At 38.9% G+C, this 14,838-nt stretch overlaps 1 protein-coding gene across 2 annotated transcripts; it reads left to right on the forward strand.

Annotated features, from left to right (window-relative positions):
• Positions 1-184: 184 nt before the first annotated feature.
• Positions 185-12,399, forward strand: ZNF189 (zinc finger protein 189). 2 transcript variants are annotated; one of them, XM_056117192.1, is made up of 3 exons: positions 185-552; positions 1,178-1,357; positions 9,680-12,399. In XM_056117192.1, exons 2-3 carry the CDS (start codon positions 1,324-1,326, stop codon positions 11,395-11,397), a joined length of 1,752 nt encoding a protein of 583 aa, XP_055973167.1. In that variant the 5' UTR covers positions 185-552; positions 1,178-1,323; the 3' UTR covers positions 11,398-12,399. The 2 variants fall into 2 exon arrangements, with proteins under 2 accessions (XP_055973167.1, XP_055973166.1); XM_056117191.1 differs by having other exon boundaries at positions 186-552; positions 1,273-1,357.
• Positions 12,400-14,838: the final 2,439 nt, after the last annotated feature.

Genomic DNA, 14,838 nt, shown 5'->3' on the forward strand with positions numbered 1-14,838 from the left:
GTTTAGTGACAGGTTCCGTCCTCGTGCTCAAGGCTCCACCCGCCGCTTCCTTGCCCGCCTGTGCACGCCGGGAAGTGTAGTCCGACCGACCTCCGTCGCGGACCGCAGCTGGCCCTCGGCGCTCTCTCGGAGCATGACGGGAGTTGTAGTTCGGGGGCGTGTCGGGGGGCTTCCCGGGAATGTTTCGGGTAACGCCTTCTTGTCCGGGGGCGGGCGGCCGGGGAGCTGCTGGGCTGAAAGGAGGAGAAGCTGACAACACGGAGGAGGCTTGCAGGGAGGTCCGGGAGGCTGGGCAGTCTGGCCGAGGACCGGGTTTGGGTTGGGGAGCAGCCCAGAAGCGCGGGTAATGTGCCGCTAGGGTCGTGACCGCTTAGGGACCGAGGCAGGACCTGGCCAAACCTAGCCCGGAGGCCTCGCCTCCATCGGGCCTCGTTTCCACCGGCCGGCTAGGCCTCCGCAGAAGCTTCTTTCCTTGCGATCACCCCGGATTCCTGCCCTGATTTCCTGGTCCGCCGGGAGATGGCCTCCCCGAGTCCCCCGCCGGAGGCAAAGGTAAGTCATCCTCTCCGGGTACTCCGGCTTCCCTGGCCACTACCGGAGCCAGGCCGCGCCTCCTCGGCCCCCCGCTTGGCAGTCCTTGGGCTCTAGGGCCAGGGCCCTGCAGAGAAATGCCCGTGGGGACTCCAGGTCCGGACTGGTCAATCAGGGGGAGGTGCATTGCTGCAAACTAGTGCTCTGGGGTGTTTGTTCGTTCTTTCAGGTGCAGCACCAATTTTTGACCCTCTTCTGTGCATTCACGATGCCTAGACCTCAGGTAGACACACAGAAACTTGCAAGCAATTCAACAGGATCGCAAGTCGGGGTGCAGGGAGGATTGGAGCCGGGCAAAGAGGGGGAAGGAAGCTGCAGGACTCCATGGGACAGTGTACGAGGGTTAAGATACCAGGTTCCGATTTATGACTGAAATTAAAATGTGGGAATCCAAATTATTAGGACAGAAAAACCCTGTGCTTGGGCCCCTCGCTGCTCTGGTCCAGCTCCCTCAGCCTCTGGTTAGACATGCCCATCAGTGACAGTCGCATCCCACCGGTGGCCTCATTTGGAACTCTCCCTGATGTTCGGTCCAGCCTCCCTCCCTGCAGGGGTCAGTGATTGCTTCTGCCACTTTTCCTGGTAGAGCTATCCTCAAGGCAAGAACTGATTACAGCAAGCTAGCTGTTCCAGGGGTTGCTGACTGACATTTGAGAATGTGGCTGTGTTTTTTTTACCCAGGAGGAGTGGGATTACCTGGATGCCGCCCAGAGAAGCCTGTACAAAGATGTCATGATGGAGAATTACGGGAACCTGGTCTCCCTGGGTAAGAATCCGCAGTTTTCGCTGATCAAAATATCTACTGACTAACACTCACTGACCAAAATACAAAGACTTTGCTGGCTTGCTGTCCTCATAATCTTACTCCCATATTGCTCTGTACTTTCTCTCCTGGCTCATCCTCCCCCAGTTTTCCTCCCACCCCCTTTCACTCTGCCTTCTGGATCCCCTGTTCCTCTTCACATAATGTTCCTTACCCCTCCTGGCCTTAACCAAAACCTGGCTCTTTCCCAAGGACACCCCTTCTCTGGCAGGCACTGATTATTCTCCCACATCTCCTTCCTTCTCATCCTTGGTCTCAGGGCTACAAGGAAGGAGTCGTTGTTCCCCCAGCTTGTCTGTTCTGATCCCAAAGTGTAGGTCTTCTATTTTGAGGCAAAATGCCTGTCCTTGAGGGCCTAAGCCATCTTGTTCTACCAGTGAAATCCCTTGTCCTTTGTCAGCTTCTTTTGGTCCTTCCCACCAAGACTTTCATCTTGTTTCAGACTGTTCTCTATGCTAACCCACGCCATGGAAGAGGGAGTATCTACTTTAGCTTTCTTGTGTCTTGACAATATTGTGCGACCCTGCTTTACATTTGATTCAACAACTCACATCAGTGATTCCACCACCAAAAGTTTCGTAGGCAGACCTTAAATCCCAGTCTTGCATTCTCTGACCAGTTTATTCTAGTGGTGGGTGTTTATGGCTATAACTAAACGAGGGTGACTAAAATAGACATAGTCGCTGCTCAGGTGAACTATGTCTTATCTTCCTACCTCTCCTACTTCACCTTTTCCAGTTAAAAAAAATTAATGCTTTTTATCATAGCATGACTATTCATGCTTTAGGCATACAATGCTGTTGCACCACCAGAGTGCCAGTATCCCTCTGCCACTGTCTCTTACCCTTCTAACCCTCTTCACACAACCTTCCTCCTCAGTTCTGTTGGTAGTTCATTTTCACTGCCCGTTATCTCTTCCCTAGCTTTTTTTTTTTTTAGTACTCCACATATGAGTGAGATCGTGAGGAAACCTACTCATTTTTTGTAATGTTTCCCTTTCCTTGACTTCTTCGTTCCTGCCCACCACCTCCCTCTTATCTTCTCCTCCTCTACTCCATGAGCCCATATATAAATGATTACTAGCATATTGTCTTGCTACCTTGTCATTACATTTCTGCAGACTTCAGATCCTATCTTAGGTTATTAAAGCTGTCATTTCTTCTCTCCCACTTGAGTTGCTCAACATAACAAGAGAAATTACCTTTATCCATTTTCTTTTTTCTCTTTTGGTTTTTAGGCACACCTGATGGTGCTCAGGAGCGTCTCCCTGAGGTTCATGTGGGTGAGCGGGGTGGGAAGCCATAAGGGTAGCAGGAATTGAAACTGGAATTGAAACTCTTGGTTGCAGAGCATCCGCTCCAGCCCGCTGAGCCATCTCCCTGAGCAAGAGAAATTCTTCAACTAAAAGAATTGATATTTGCTTTTTTTTTTCTCCATATAGCTAAGTCTCTGTGTGTCTCTGTTTTTACTCGACTAGTGTCAAATAAGAACACTTGCATATCATGGCTCTTCCAGTTGGGTAAAGGAGGAGGAAAGAGAAAAGAGAAAATTGCTTTCAGGCACAGTCTCCTTCTTGATACTTTCTGTAACTTGCTATTTGTTCTCTTTGTAACCAAATTTAATAAGATTATTATGTATTCTGTGCTTTTTTTATTTTTTTGCTCTTTTTGGTCTCATTATCACTGAGCTTCCTTTATGGCTTCTCTAGCTTCCCTTAAATTGTTTGGTATTAAATATATATGATATACTGTAGCACCGGTTAATAACCCAATTGTCGAGTACAGTGGAGTCTTTATGAGCTTCATTTATGTTCCCTCATCATTCATGTTTGAAATTCTGTTGTTTTCCTCCATAGCCTTGTATTCTTGCACTACTTCTAGGTCCGTATAGTTCTTCAGCACAACTTATCTACAGTTCATCAGGTACCATTATGTGATGATAAGTCCCATCTTTGTCTCACCAAAGAGAGGCAATATGGAATATAACTGCACAGAATCTGCCTAAAATCTGCCACTACCTACCGACATGCATGATCATGCATGAATTTGCTTTCATTCTTTGTGTCTTGGTTCCTTATGTAATGAAAATAATAATAGCATTCATCTCTTGGTATTATTGTGATATAGTACTTGTTAAGCTCTCAGGACACTAACTAGCAATGAAGTATAATATAAATGTTGTTTGCTCTCACCATCAATATTACTATATCTTTTCTATTGAGTTCCAAATTCCTGTCATTGTCTTTTGAAGAACTTGCTAGTAACTTACACCTGGAAAATCTCCAAAAAAAAATCCATTAAGATTTGAAAATAAATCTTCTCTTTAGAAGTAAGCACTGCTTTTAGGGTACTACCTTAAATATACTTACTTTATTGAATTCTTTGTTCTTTCTCAAGCCACACTGTTCATCATGGGGATGTTTAATTCTCATTTTAATTTTCTAGCAGGTTAGTACAAAGCCAAACGTATCCTATGTGCTTCTCAAATATTTGTGTTATTGAATGAAAAATTTAAGATTCAATTCTTGGATAGTTTATTGCATTAGCCCGTAAATTACTGTATTGGCACTAGTTTCCCTTTCTTCTAGTATATCTCTTTACTTCCATCAGAGTGGTTTTATATTAGTTTCTAATGGTTTTGGGTGTTTTTTGGTGAAGCAGGTAGTTTTTATTGAACAAACTCCCTTAGAAAGATGTAAGGGGGGTGGGGAAATATGTGTAAGAGAGAATACAGGCTTCTTCAGAGTGTAAATGGCTAGCAAAAAAACATAAAAGCAAGCAAGTCAGATATCTGTTCAGTGGCGACCACGGACTTGAAGAGCCTAATGCTTGAACATTTTCAGAATGAAAAATCTTGGAGCTAGAGCAATAGCACAGCAGGCAGGGCGTTTGCCTTGCACACTGCCGACCCGGGTTCGATTCCCAGCATCCCATATGCTCCCCTGATCACTGCCAGGAGTAATTACTTCCTGAGTGCAGAACCAGGAAAAACCCCTATGCATCAGCAGATATGACCCGAAAAAAAAAAACAAAAACAAAACAAAACAAAAAGAATGAAAAATTTTAATTCCTTATCCTACATACGAGAACCTCCCCAGAATAGTGCCTGCCTAGCTTTCTAGTATTGTCTCTTACTTTCTGCGTACTGCTTTAATCACTGGTCCTATCAGCAGCAGACTGTTTTTTTCAGAATGCCATGGTATCTCTGAATTACTGCTAGCATTACCCATACCTACTGTATCCTGGTTGATAGGATTACACAAATACCACCCTAGACTTTCCCTGCTGTAGAATGTGAGTACCATATGGACAAAGGCATGGCAGCAAGCCCATCTGTAGTTTGCATTTTCAGGCACTCTTTCAACGGAAACATAGCATCTCAGCATTTATTATTCTTCGCCCCCAACCCCCAATCTTTTCCTCCTCCTCTTTATACAGACTTTATTCTCTTGAAGAGACCTGCCTTGCTGAGAGACCACCATTACTCAACAGTTCTAAAGTAGTGTTTTCACTCACTTCATTTTGCTTCATAACACAGCTGTGTTGTAGCTTTGTGATTTGAATTTTTCACACCTTCTCGTGACATTTTTTTAAAACTTAAAAAGCGTTGGTAACTCCATTGATGGTACACAGCTTGATTTTTAGTATATTTTTTAATTTAAAAATATTTTCAATGGGGCTGGAGAGATAATATAGCAGGTAGGGTGCTTGTCTTGCAATAGCCAATCTGAGTTTAATCCCCAGAGCCCTAGTGGTCCCCCAGGTCCCACCAGGAGTAATCCCTTAATGTAGAGTCAGGAGTAAACCCTGAGCACCACTGGGTTTAATCCCCAAATCCAAAACAAAAGCAAAGAAAAACCTTTTTCTTAAATATAGTTTTCTCCACAGTGATAAGGGTGTCTCAGGAGCTACTCCTGGTGTTACCTAGTCCAGCTGTGTACAGGGGACTTCCAGGTCTATACTCAGAGATGCTCAGTGGAGATGTAGTGTCAGAATTGAGTTTCAGGTTTACAGCATAAAATCACGTACTCTACCTGCTCCCAGTCCCTTGGTTCTTGATCTTACAGTTCTTTCAAGTGAAATTAATTCCAGTTTTAGTGACTTTTTCTAGTCTCTATGAGTCATATAAGGCTTTGACAGAATTGGGAATTATTGTATCTCACTGTTAACTCACTGTTTCTCTTCTTTGATTATAACCTCTTCAGTTATTTGTTCAAGTGTTTATTCATTCAGTAATTATCAAGCACTATGCCCAGCCTTAGACTGAAAGTGTTTCCCCTTTCCCCTTCCCCTTTCCCCTTTCTACCATTCCCTGAGAAAGTTATTAATTACAATCTCTCTTGATGGGAGTAGAAGGTCTCATCCTTAGCTAAATCTAATCCACTGCCTGTTTTTGTAAATATAGTCGTGTTGGAACATGGACATTCCCGTTCCTTTTTGTGTTGCCTGTGACTGTTCTCACCCTATAGTTGCAGAGTTGGCTAATTCAGCAGAGACCACATGGCTTACATAGCCAAACATTTCTTTTCTGTCCCTTTACAGAGAAAGTAAACCAACAACGTCTCTGGCATAGAGTTCAGGCACTTTAACTTTATCATGTCCTTGCCTTATCTCTCTTCATCAGCTACCACATTGTTAAAACTATTGGGTTAAGGATAATAGACATTCATTAATGTTAGCTTAATTCACTAAGAAAAGTTATAGTCCCAGAGATGGTTCATGTATATAAGCAGGGTTGTAATTTGCTATCAGAAAAGGACTGAAATCAGAAATTACATCACTTCTGTAAAGTCAGGAATGATGTCTTTGTACTCTTTCTCCTTGACATACTAACTCCCTTCTTAAGTTCTTGAATATGTTCCTTTAGCTTCTAAATAGATTACAGTTCTATAACATCCCAAGTAGCTGCAACAGGTTGACTAGATATTTTAGCTTAACTCCAAATTCTTCTGAAAGGACCACATTTGAGTTTGCTCTTACTGTAGCTCACAAGATGCAAACATACAGTACAAATATGGCAGATACCCCAGAAGAGACCCCCGCATGTTTCCACCATACCCACACCTTATAGGTCTTCTCAAGGCAATCTATGTGGAAGCAAGTCACTTATTTTCTTTATTAGGGTATCTGATAAATCAATATTTTTATATCAATGCTGCGGTTGTTTAGCAATATATTGCATTTTATATTTGATAGGATGTACCAATTTTTATTCAGGATGTTTCAGTAATTTCCTGTATTTTATTGAAATTAAAATTCGTTGAGTTGTTTTTTTTTTTAACTAATGGGATTTTGATCAGATTGCAGTAGGTTCATAAATTGATTTGAGGAAAAATAATCAATTTGGTTGATCCCAATTCCTGTTCCCTTCAGAAAAATTTTATGATTGCTTTTAGTCTTGCACCAAGTTTGTTTCTGTGTTTTATATTTTTATTAATGTTGCAAAACATATTTTAATTTTTTATAGTATTTGCCAACTAATTTCTGGGTAGTAAGAGCCAATTTTCAATTCATATATTAGTCTTCTTGTTACTGCTTTTTGATATAATTCTTCTAAGAGTTGTGGTAGCTATTCAAGCAGTCTGAAAATAATATTTTGTCTTTATCCTTGATATGGACTCCTGGAGCTATTGGGGAAATATTACAAGGTGACTGTCCCTTTTCACACAGGATATAATCCAGTAGAAGAAGAAGCACAAACAGTTCAGAGTACAATAGTAGTTCTAATGGTGTTGTGGACCAGCACTCATGAAAAAATATACACACATACATAAATTAAGTAAAACAGAACTAAATATGTCTGATGAACTTTGGGATGGCTTTGTAAAGAATAGAATCGAATATTAAAGATTAGTCAGCAGTTTATAAGGTAAACAATTTGAGAACCGTTTAGTAAATGAGATTTACAGTGAATTGTCAGATAGCATGAGCTGTTTGCCCACTTAAAGTGTAATAGTAAATTGCAGCTTGGAGACGATGTCAACTATCATATTTTAGAGAGGTGTATTTTTTTTATCTTAAAGGTGGTGGAATGCTAATGAATTCACATATAAACATAATTTTATGAAACTCTTTGGTTCTAGTGAAGTGATTATGTGGAATGTACTAATTTATAGATTATTAAGTTGCTTTTGAAATTATCTAAGGAAAGGGTGGTTTTGCAGGAAATGGAAAAGGTAGTTGTTAGAACATCTGATTTTGGTGACTGATTAATATTAAGGAGGTGAAATCTAAGATTATTTCCTGCCTAGGGACTGTAGGATAGTAGTGGTTGCTTTTAAGAGATGGAGATAGGAAAGCAGATGAAGAAGATGATGATGTTAATAATAGGCCTTTTTGAGACTGGTGGTGATATTCAGAAAGTATAGAGAAAAAAAGATAATGATAAAAATATCTGAGTGTGTGTACAAATAATATAATTGTTGACAGAAGAACAGAAATGTATGGAAGTGTAGTAAATGAAAAACACAGGTAATTAGAAGATGGCAACAGCTTAAGAACATAAAGAAGATAGTATCAAGAAATTCAAGCATCATATGCTGCTGAGTAAAATGACAAAAGAACATCAATTTGTTTGTTATTCTAATGTCACTGGTGATTTAATAAGTTGCTCTTAGATATTAGAAACAAGCTTTACTTCACAGCTATGAAATAAATAGAAAAAAGGGGGCTGGGACAATAATACAGTGGGTGTTTGCCTTGCACATTGCCGACCCACATTCAATTTCTGCCATCCATATGGTCCCCCAAATCTCACCAAGAGTGATCCTTGTCCAGTGCCAGGAGTAACCTCCAAATATAACTAGGTGTGACCCAAAACAAAAAAGAAAAAAAGTTGGCCATGAAAAAAGGTGGTGAGAAACTGGAGTTACTATGTTAAGGTTCCCCCCATCCCCCACCAGAGCTTGGCTTTAATCAAGAGAAGAATTGTAGGTTTAAGATTAAATTAGGCATATTTGTATGTTAATAGGAAGGTGTCACTGTCAATACAGATTGAAGATAGAAAAAAAATTCACCCAATTTTATTCGGTGGGAAAAAAAAGAGTTCATGTGGAGATGAGAAAAAAATACTCTTTAGTTCTTAGCCTAAAGTAAGGTTCTGATATGTTTCTTTGGGGAGTAACAAAAAGGGGGAGATTCTGGAATAGAACAACTTTATGGTCAGTTTAAAGCAAATGAAAAGTCAGACATCTCCCCAGAAAGCTAGAAAATTAAAATAAAAGAAGCAGTCTGAAAAGGAAATTGCTTAGGAATATATGTAAATTTGGTAGCTATTGAATCTTATAGTGAAGTTATCTAGCAAGAGTAAGAAGTAGAAAATCAGGAAATATGTCAAGGGAAGATGTAATTATCCTATATGTTATTTTGTTATTTCACAAGCCATTATGATATGCTAGATTTTCACTTTATAGATATAATGTAGACTCAGAATCTTGTATCTTTAAAGGAGTAGGAATCATGTATACTCTTGAAGAATGGGATGTGACTTGTGATGGGTGAAGTCAGAAACTATGATAGAATGTTCTTTGCCTTTGTTTCTTTTATGACCTTATTCTTTTAAATTAATTTGCATTTCCTTTTTCTGTCATAAACTCCATGTCACTTTGATACACTTTTTTTAAAAGATCATTTTGTCACTTAACATAAGAACTTTTTCCTTACTGTTTTCATTTGCATATTCTTTTCTTTCCTCGTTTGTAATTTGTCATTTTATAGATGCTTGCATACAATCTCTAATTCCTGGCATACAAAACATAGAAAACTTTCAATCACAATATTCTTTTCAGCATCATGTTATGTGTTCCTTTTTCTCAGTTTAGCCACACACATCTCAATAATGTTATATCCTGAATTTTTAGAATTTATTGTTTTCTTTTCATATTATGCTTTCTTCTTTGACACACTGGTTCATCCCTGCATTAATTGTTCTTTTTCTTTGTTGACCCGTCTTACCATGCATAATTTATAACTGTTATGCTACCATCCTTCCAATTCTACATGGTCTTAATGACTTTTTCTTTGTTTTGTAAATATCCTAACTTTTCTAACTTTTCTCCAAGATAAACATTGGTACAATGATGTAACTTTACCTGGTACCATTCTAAATGCTTGATATCTATAGTATACAAGTTTAATTCTTACAATGGTGCTCAGGTAAGCTATTATATTTTGTTGAAGAGTAGATTATTTTCTTAATCTTATTTTCCTGACAGTTTCTTCAAATAACAGTTTGATAGTTTGATTTTTTTTTCTATTATCATTTCAGATGTTTTAAACAGAGATAAGAATGAGGAACCAACTGTGAAACAAGAAATGGAGGAAATTGAGGAAGATGTTGAATCACAGAGTGTAATAGTCACAAGAATTAAAAGTGAAATGGATCAGGATCCCATGGGTAGAGAAACCTTTGAACTTGTTGGTAGATTAGATAAACAAAGAGGAATCTTCCTATGGGAAATACCAAGAGAATCTTTGACACAAGAACAGAGAATGTTCAGAGGGAATACTAACATTCGTAAGAGACTAAACTCAGAAGAGAAATGTCATAAATGTGAAGAGTGTGGAAAGGGTTTTGTCCGCAAGGCACATTATATTCAACATCAAAGGGTCCATACTGGTGAGAAGCCTTTTCAATGCAATGAATGTGGGAAGAGTTTTAGCCGCAGTTCGTTTGTTATTGAACATCAGAGAATTCACACTGGAGAAAGACCCTATGAGTGTAATTACTGTGGGAAAACTTTTAGTGTAAGTTCAACCCTTATTAGGCATCAGAGAATTCACACTGGAGAAAGACCCTATCAGTGTAATCAATGTAAACAGAGCTTCAGCCAGAGAAGGAGTCTTGTTAAGCATCAACGAATTCACACAGGTGAAAAGCCCCATAAATGTAGTGATTGTGGGAAGGCCTTCAGTTGGAAGTCGCACCTTATTGAGCATCAGAGAACACACACAGGTGAGAAACCCTATCATTGTACCAAATGTAAAAAAAGCTTTAGTCGTAACTCTTTACTTGTTGAACATCAGAGAATTCACACTGGAGAAAGACCTCATAAATGTGGTGAATGTGGAAAAGCATTTAGATTAAGTACATACCTTATACAACACCAAAAAATCCACACTGGTGAGAAACCTTTTCTTTGTATTGAATGTGGAAAAAGCTTCAGTCGAAGCTCTTTCCTTATTGAACATCAAAGGATTCATACAGGGGAAAGACCCTATCAGTGCAAAGAGTGTGGGAAAAGCTTCAGTCAGCTCTGCAACCTTACTCGTCATCAACGAATCCACACAGGAGACAAACCGCATAAATGTGAGGAATGTGGAAAAGCTTTTAGTAGAAGTTCGGGTCTTATTCAGCATCAGAGAATCCACACCAGAGAAAAGACTTACACATACAATGACAGTAAGGAAAGTTTTGACCCAAATTCTAGTCTGATTATACAGCAGGAAGTCTACCCTAAGGAAAAGTCTTACAAATGTGATGAGTGTGGGAAAACTTTTAGTGTAAGTGCTCATCTTGTACAACATCAGAGAATCCACACTGGTGAAAAGCCTTATCTCTGTACTGTATGTGGGAAAAGCTTCAGCCGGAGCTCATTTCTTATTGAGCATCAGAGAATTCACACCGGTGAGAGACCCTATCTGTGCAGGCAGTGTGGTAAAAGCTTTAGTCAACTTTGCAATCTTATTCGGCACCAGGGTGTACACACAGGTAATAAACCTCATAAATGTGATGAATGTGGGAAGGCCTTTAGCCGGAACTCAGGCCTTATTCAGCATCAGAGAATACACACAGGAGAGAAACCTTATAAGTGTGAAAAATGTGATAGAAGTTTCAGTCAACAGCGCAGCCTTGTCAACCATCAGAAGATCCATGCAGAAGTGAAAACTCAAGAGATCCATGAATGTGATGCTTGTGGTGAAGCTTTCAAGTGCCGCATATCTCTTATTCAGCATCAAAAACTGCATACAACATGGATGCAGTAAATATAGTGAAATATTTAAATTCAGTTTGACTTGAAACTAGCTACCCAAGTGCAGTTTCATTATGACTCATAAGAGTCATTTAATAGTAAAGCATATTCGTGTTGGCTTCCAGCAAGTGGGTTCTAAGTATTCTCTTCATAGTGGGCAGCTACCCGCTGGCACTGGAAGATTTATGTTACTCCTTGTTGTAATGATCATAGAGAAACATAAATTAATTACCTTAGCATCTTTAACAGATTTTCAGCAGAGAGGTTAAACCCAGGTTCAAAGAATTTGGTTATAGTTAAAGCAGGGACAGAATAATAGGCGGAACTAAGGATCTGGTAACAGATAATATTAAAATAGAACTGTTCAAAGAGCCCTCATCTATCATCTTATATGGTTGGTTCAGCTTTGTGAAATGTTTGGCTGTGCATGCCAAAGTTAGGTGATTAACCGTTTGATTAAGTTTTTGAAGAAATAGTCCAACTTTTATAACTGGTATCCAAAGTTTTTGTCATGTTTAATTTCTAAAGCCAGTTGTCAGACATGTGAATTAAATAAAGGCATTTCTGGTGCCTTGTGGTTCCTGGATCTGTGAAATTAGTGTACCATTAATCTTACATGTAGAAATTATGTGGGTCATTAAGTCTAGCAAAGATGTTACTAAGGAACCTTTAGGAGAGTGCCTTTTTTTTAATCCAAGATGGACCCAAGAAGGTGGAGGAAGACACTTATTTTTGTGCCCTCCATCTGTGAAAAATATTTGTAATCCTATACAAATAATGACTTCTCCTCTTCCAGTAGCATGTGAAAGTGTACATATTTTGATTATCAAGAATTGGAAATAAAAAGACCTGAAGTCTGCTAAGAGGCAGAGATATTTTTTGTATTTCTTTTATTTTTATTGTAACTAGACTCTGCATGCAGTTTAAAAATTCTTCTTATTCTAGGGTTTACCTTAGTTTATAGTTATTACAAACTTATTCATCTGTTTTAATCATTAAACCTTCCTTTTTTTGTTTAAGAGTTCTTTGTTATTTTACTGTAAATGCTGTACGGTTTTATTGCTGCACTTAAATTAGAACCATGGATTTTTTTTTTATTTGAGGCACTGATTTACAATACTTTCCACGGGTGTTTCATGTATACAAAATTCCAACACCAAACTCATCCAGAGTGTCTGCCTTCATCCATCTGTCCTCTCCCATCCGTAGCGCCTCCATGTGCCCCCCCCCAACCCCCTTCTGCCTTAGTAAGCTCAACTCTGTAGACCAACTCTCAGGATCTGTTGCCTTTGGTAATGAGAAGAGTTTGAAGATTTTAAGACTTGGTTTCTAAAATTAAATGAGAAACACAAGGAAGAGAAGAAGCAGCTGCAGTTAAATGGTTAGTATTCTCATTCACTAAGCAGGTTTTTTTTTTTAAAAAAAGGACAACAAAAGCTAATGTGGAGTCAGGGGATTAAATAAAATGTTTTTATACATGTCGAGTTTGACCTATCCATAAAACAGTATGGATACCCAGAGGTTATTGTAGATGGAATATGGTACGAGAGGAGAGATCTAAGATATAAACTGATTTAGAAATTCCCTGATGTTTAAATACAGAAAATTAACTAAAGGGGGAAAAAAGAAAAAAAATGAAATAATAGGAATTGACTTAATAGACTGGGAAGGCCAAGATACTGTCTGCAAACTGGAGAACCATGAAAGGTGGTGTGTTCAGTGCAAGACCAAAGACCCAAGAACCAGGAACACTGATGTCTAAGGACAAGAGAAATGGATACTTCAACTTGGGCAGAGAATAAATTCGTACTTCATCTTTTTGTTCTATCCAGGCCCTCAGCAAATTGGATGATGCCCATGTCCATTAATGAAAGTGATCTTTATCCACAGATACAAATGCTAATCTCTTCCAGAGATTTCACAACACAGACATACCAGAAATGTTTAACCAGCATCCCTTAACCCAGTTGAGGTGACAACCATGACAGCATTTTAAAAGGAGTCTACACTGGGGCTGAAGCAGTAGTACAGCGGGTGGGGCATTTGCTTTTATGGGACCTGGGTTTAATCTCTGGCATCCCATGTGGTTCCTTGAGCCCACCAGTAATAATCCCTGAGAGCAGAGCCTGAAGGAATCCGTGATCACTACCAGGTGTGGCCAAAACAAAAGACAGTTCTATATTGGTTTGCAAAGTGTAGGGAAAAAGGTCTGCGAGGAAGGGAAAATAAAAATAAAGATGTTTTTGTTAAAAATTAAAAAATGAAAGTTTACAGAAAAAAAAAAACGAGGAGAGGGGAGTAGCCTAAAATCATTTTTTACTTTTCCCTGTACTTTTGATGAGTCCGACCCCATTTTCACTTTCCTATATAAAGGAAGAGGTCATTGACAAATAGAAGAGCATATCCATAGCTCTAAGGACTAGAGTGCTTGCCTAGCATGCAGAAGCCCTGAGTTACAACAGCACTGTCTCCATAGTGTAACTTGATTGTCCCCAGCACACATGGCCTGAGGAGCAGGCATTGAACATCTCAGCCAAGTGGATGTGCTTTCATTCACAGCAAAAAATCACACCCAGATACTGCAATCGTGTTTTAAGTTACTGTTCCTAATCTGTATTTAATATCCTTCACTTTCCTTCTCTATCTCCTTCAAAAGTGTTTTGTGATCTTGCATGTTTGGGGAAGATGAGTTCATTGATTCTCTAAAAAGACAAAGATTATATATATATATATATATATTACATATATAACCACATATAATATATATTACCACACAAGTTGTATAGGCTCAATTAACATACCTTCAAGGTTCTATGTTAATACAATTAACATTATGTAGTTGTAACACATCATTTTTCTGTCAAGGACACTTTGAGGAATAAGTCTAATACAAACTACATTATATTAAGTTTAATACAATAAGTCTAATACAAACAGGAAAAATCACCTCACTTTTCATAAAACATTTGAGCTTTGATACATTCTGCAATAAGTAATAGTGCTTATTTCTAAGTATTGCAGAATAAAGCTAATACTACTAATATTTCTGTGCTATTTCCTGTCCAGAGTTCTTCCAGGTAAAGCCAGAGCAAGACAAGAAAATATGGGTGTGACTGCAGGAAAATGCCTTAATTTGAATTTTATAAGAGGGGAAGAGAGAGTTTTCTGGTATCTGAGATCTTGGGCTATTGAAAACTGCCAGAAAAATTAGTACTATGTTACAAAGCTAAATTAACTTAATGTTTCATCCCAATCCTCTGTATACCTCAGAAGATATCACAGGTCTTTATTTTATTGCTTCAAGAAAAGATTTCATAATATCCCTGCCCAATCTCCCCTTCTTCAATATTCTATTCAATTTGCCTCACCATTCTAGTCTTATTTCCCACAATGTCCACAACACAAACTGTATTTCAATTAGACCCATTTCATATTTATTTCCATCCTTTTATTT

The sequence above is a fragment of the Sorex fumeus genome, unplaced genomic scaffold (assembly GCF_029834395.1).
Source record: "Sorex fumeus unplaced genomic scaffold, SorFum_2.1 ptg000034l, whole genome shotgun sequence".
Taxonomy (NCBI): Eukaryota; Metazoa; Chordata; class Mammalia; order Eulipotyphla; family Soricidae; genus Sorex; species Sorex fumeus.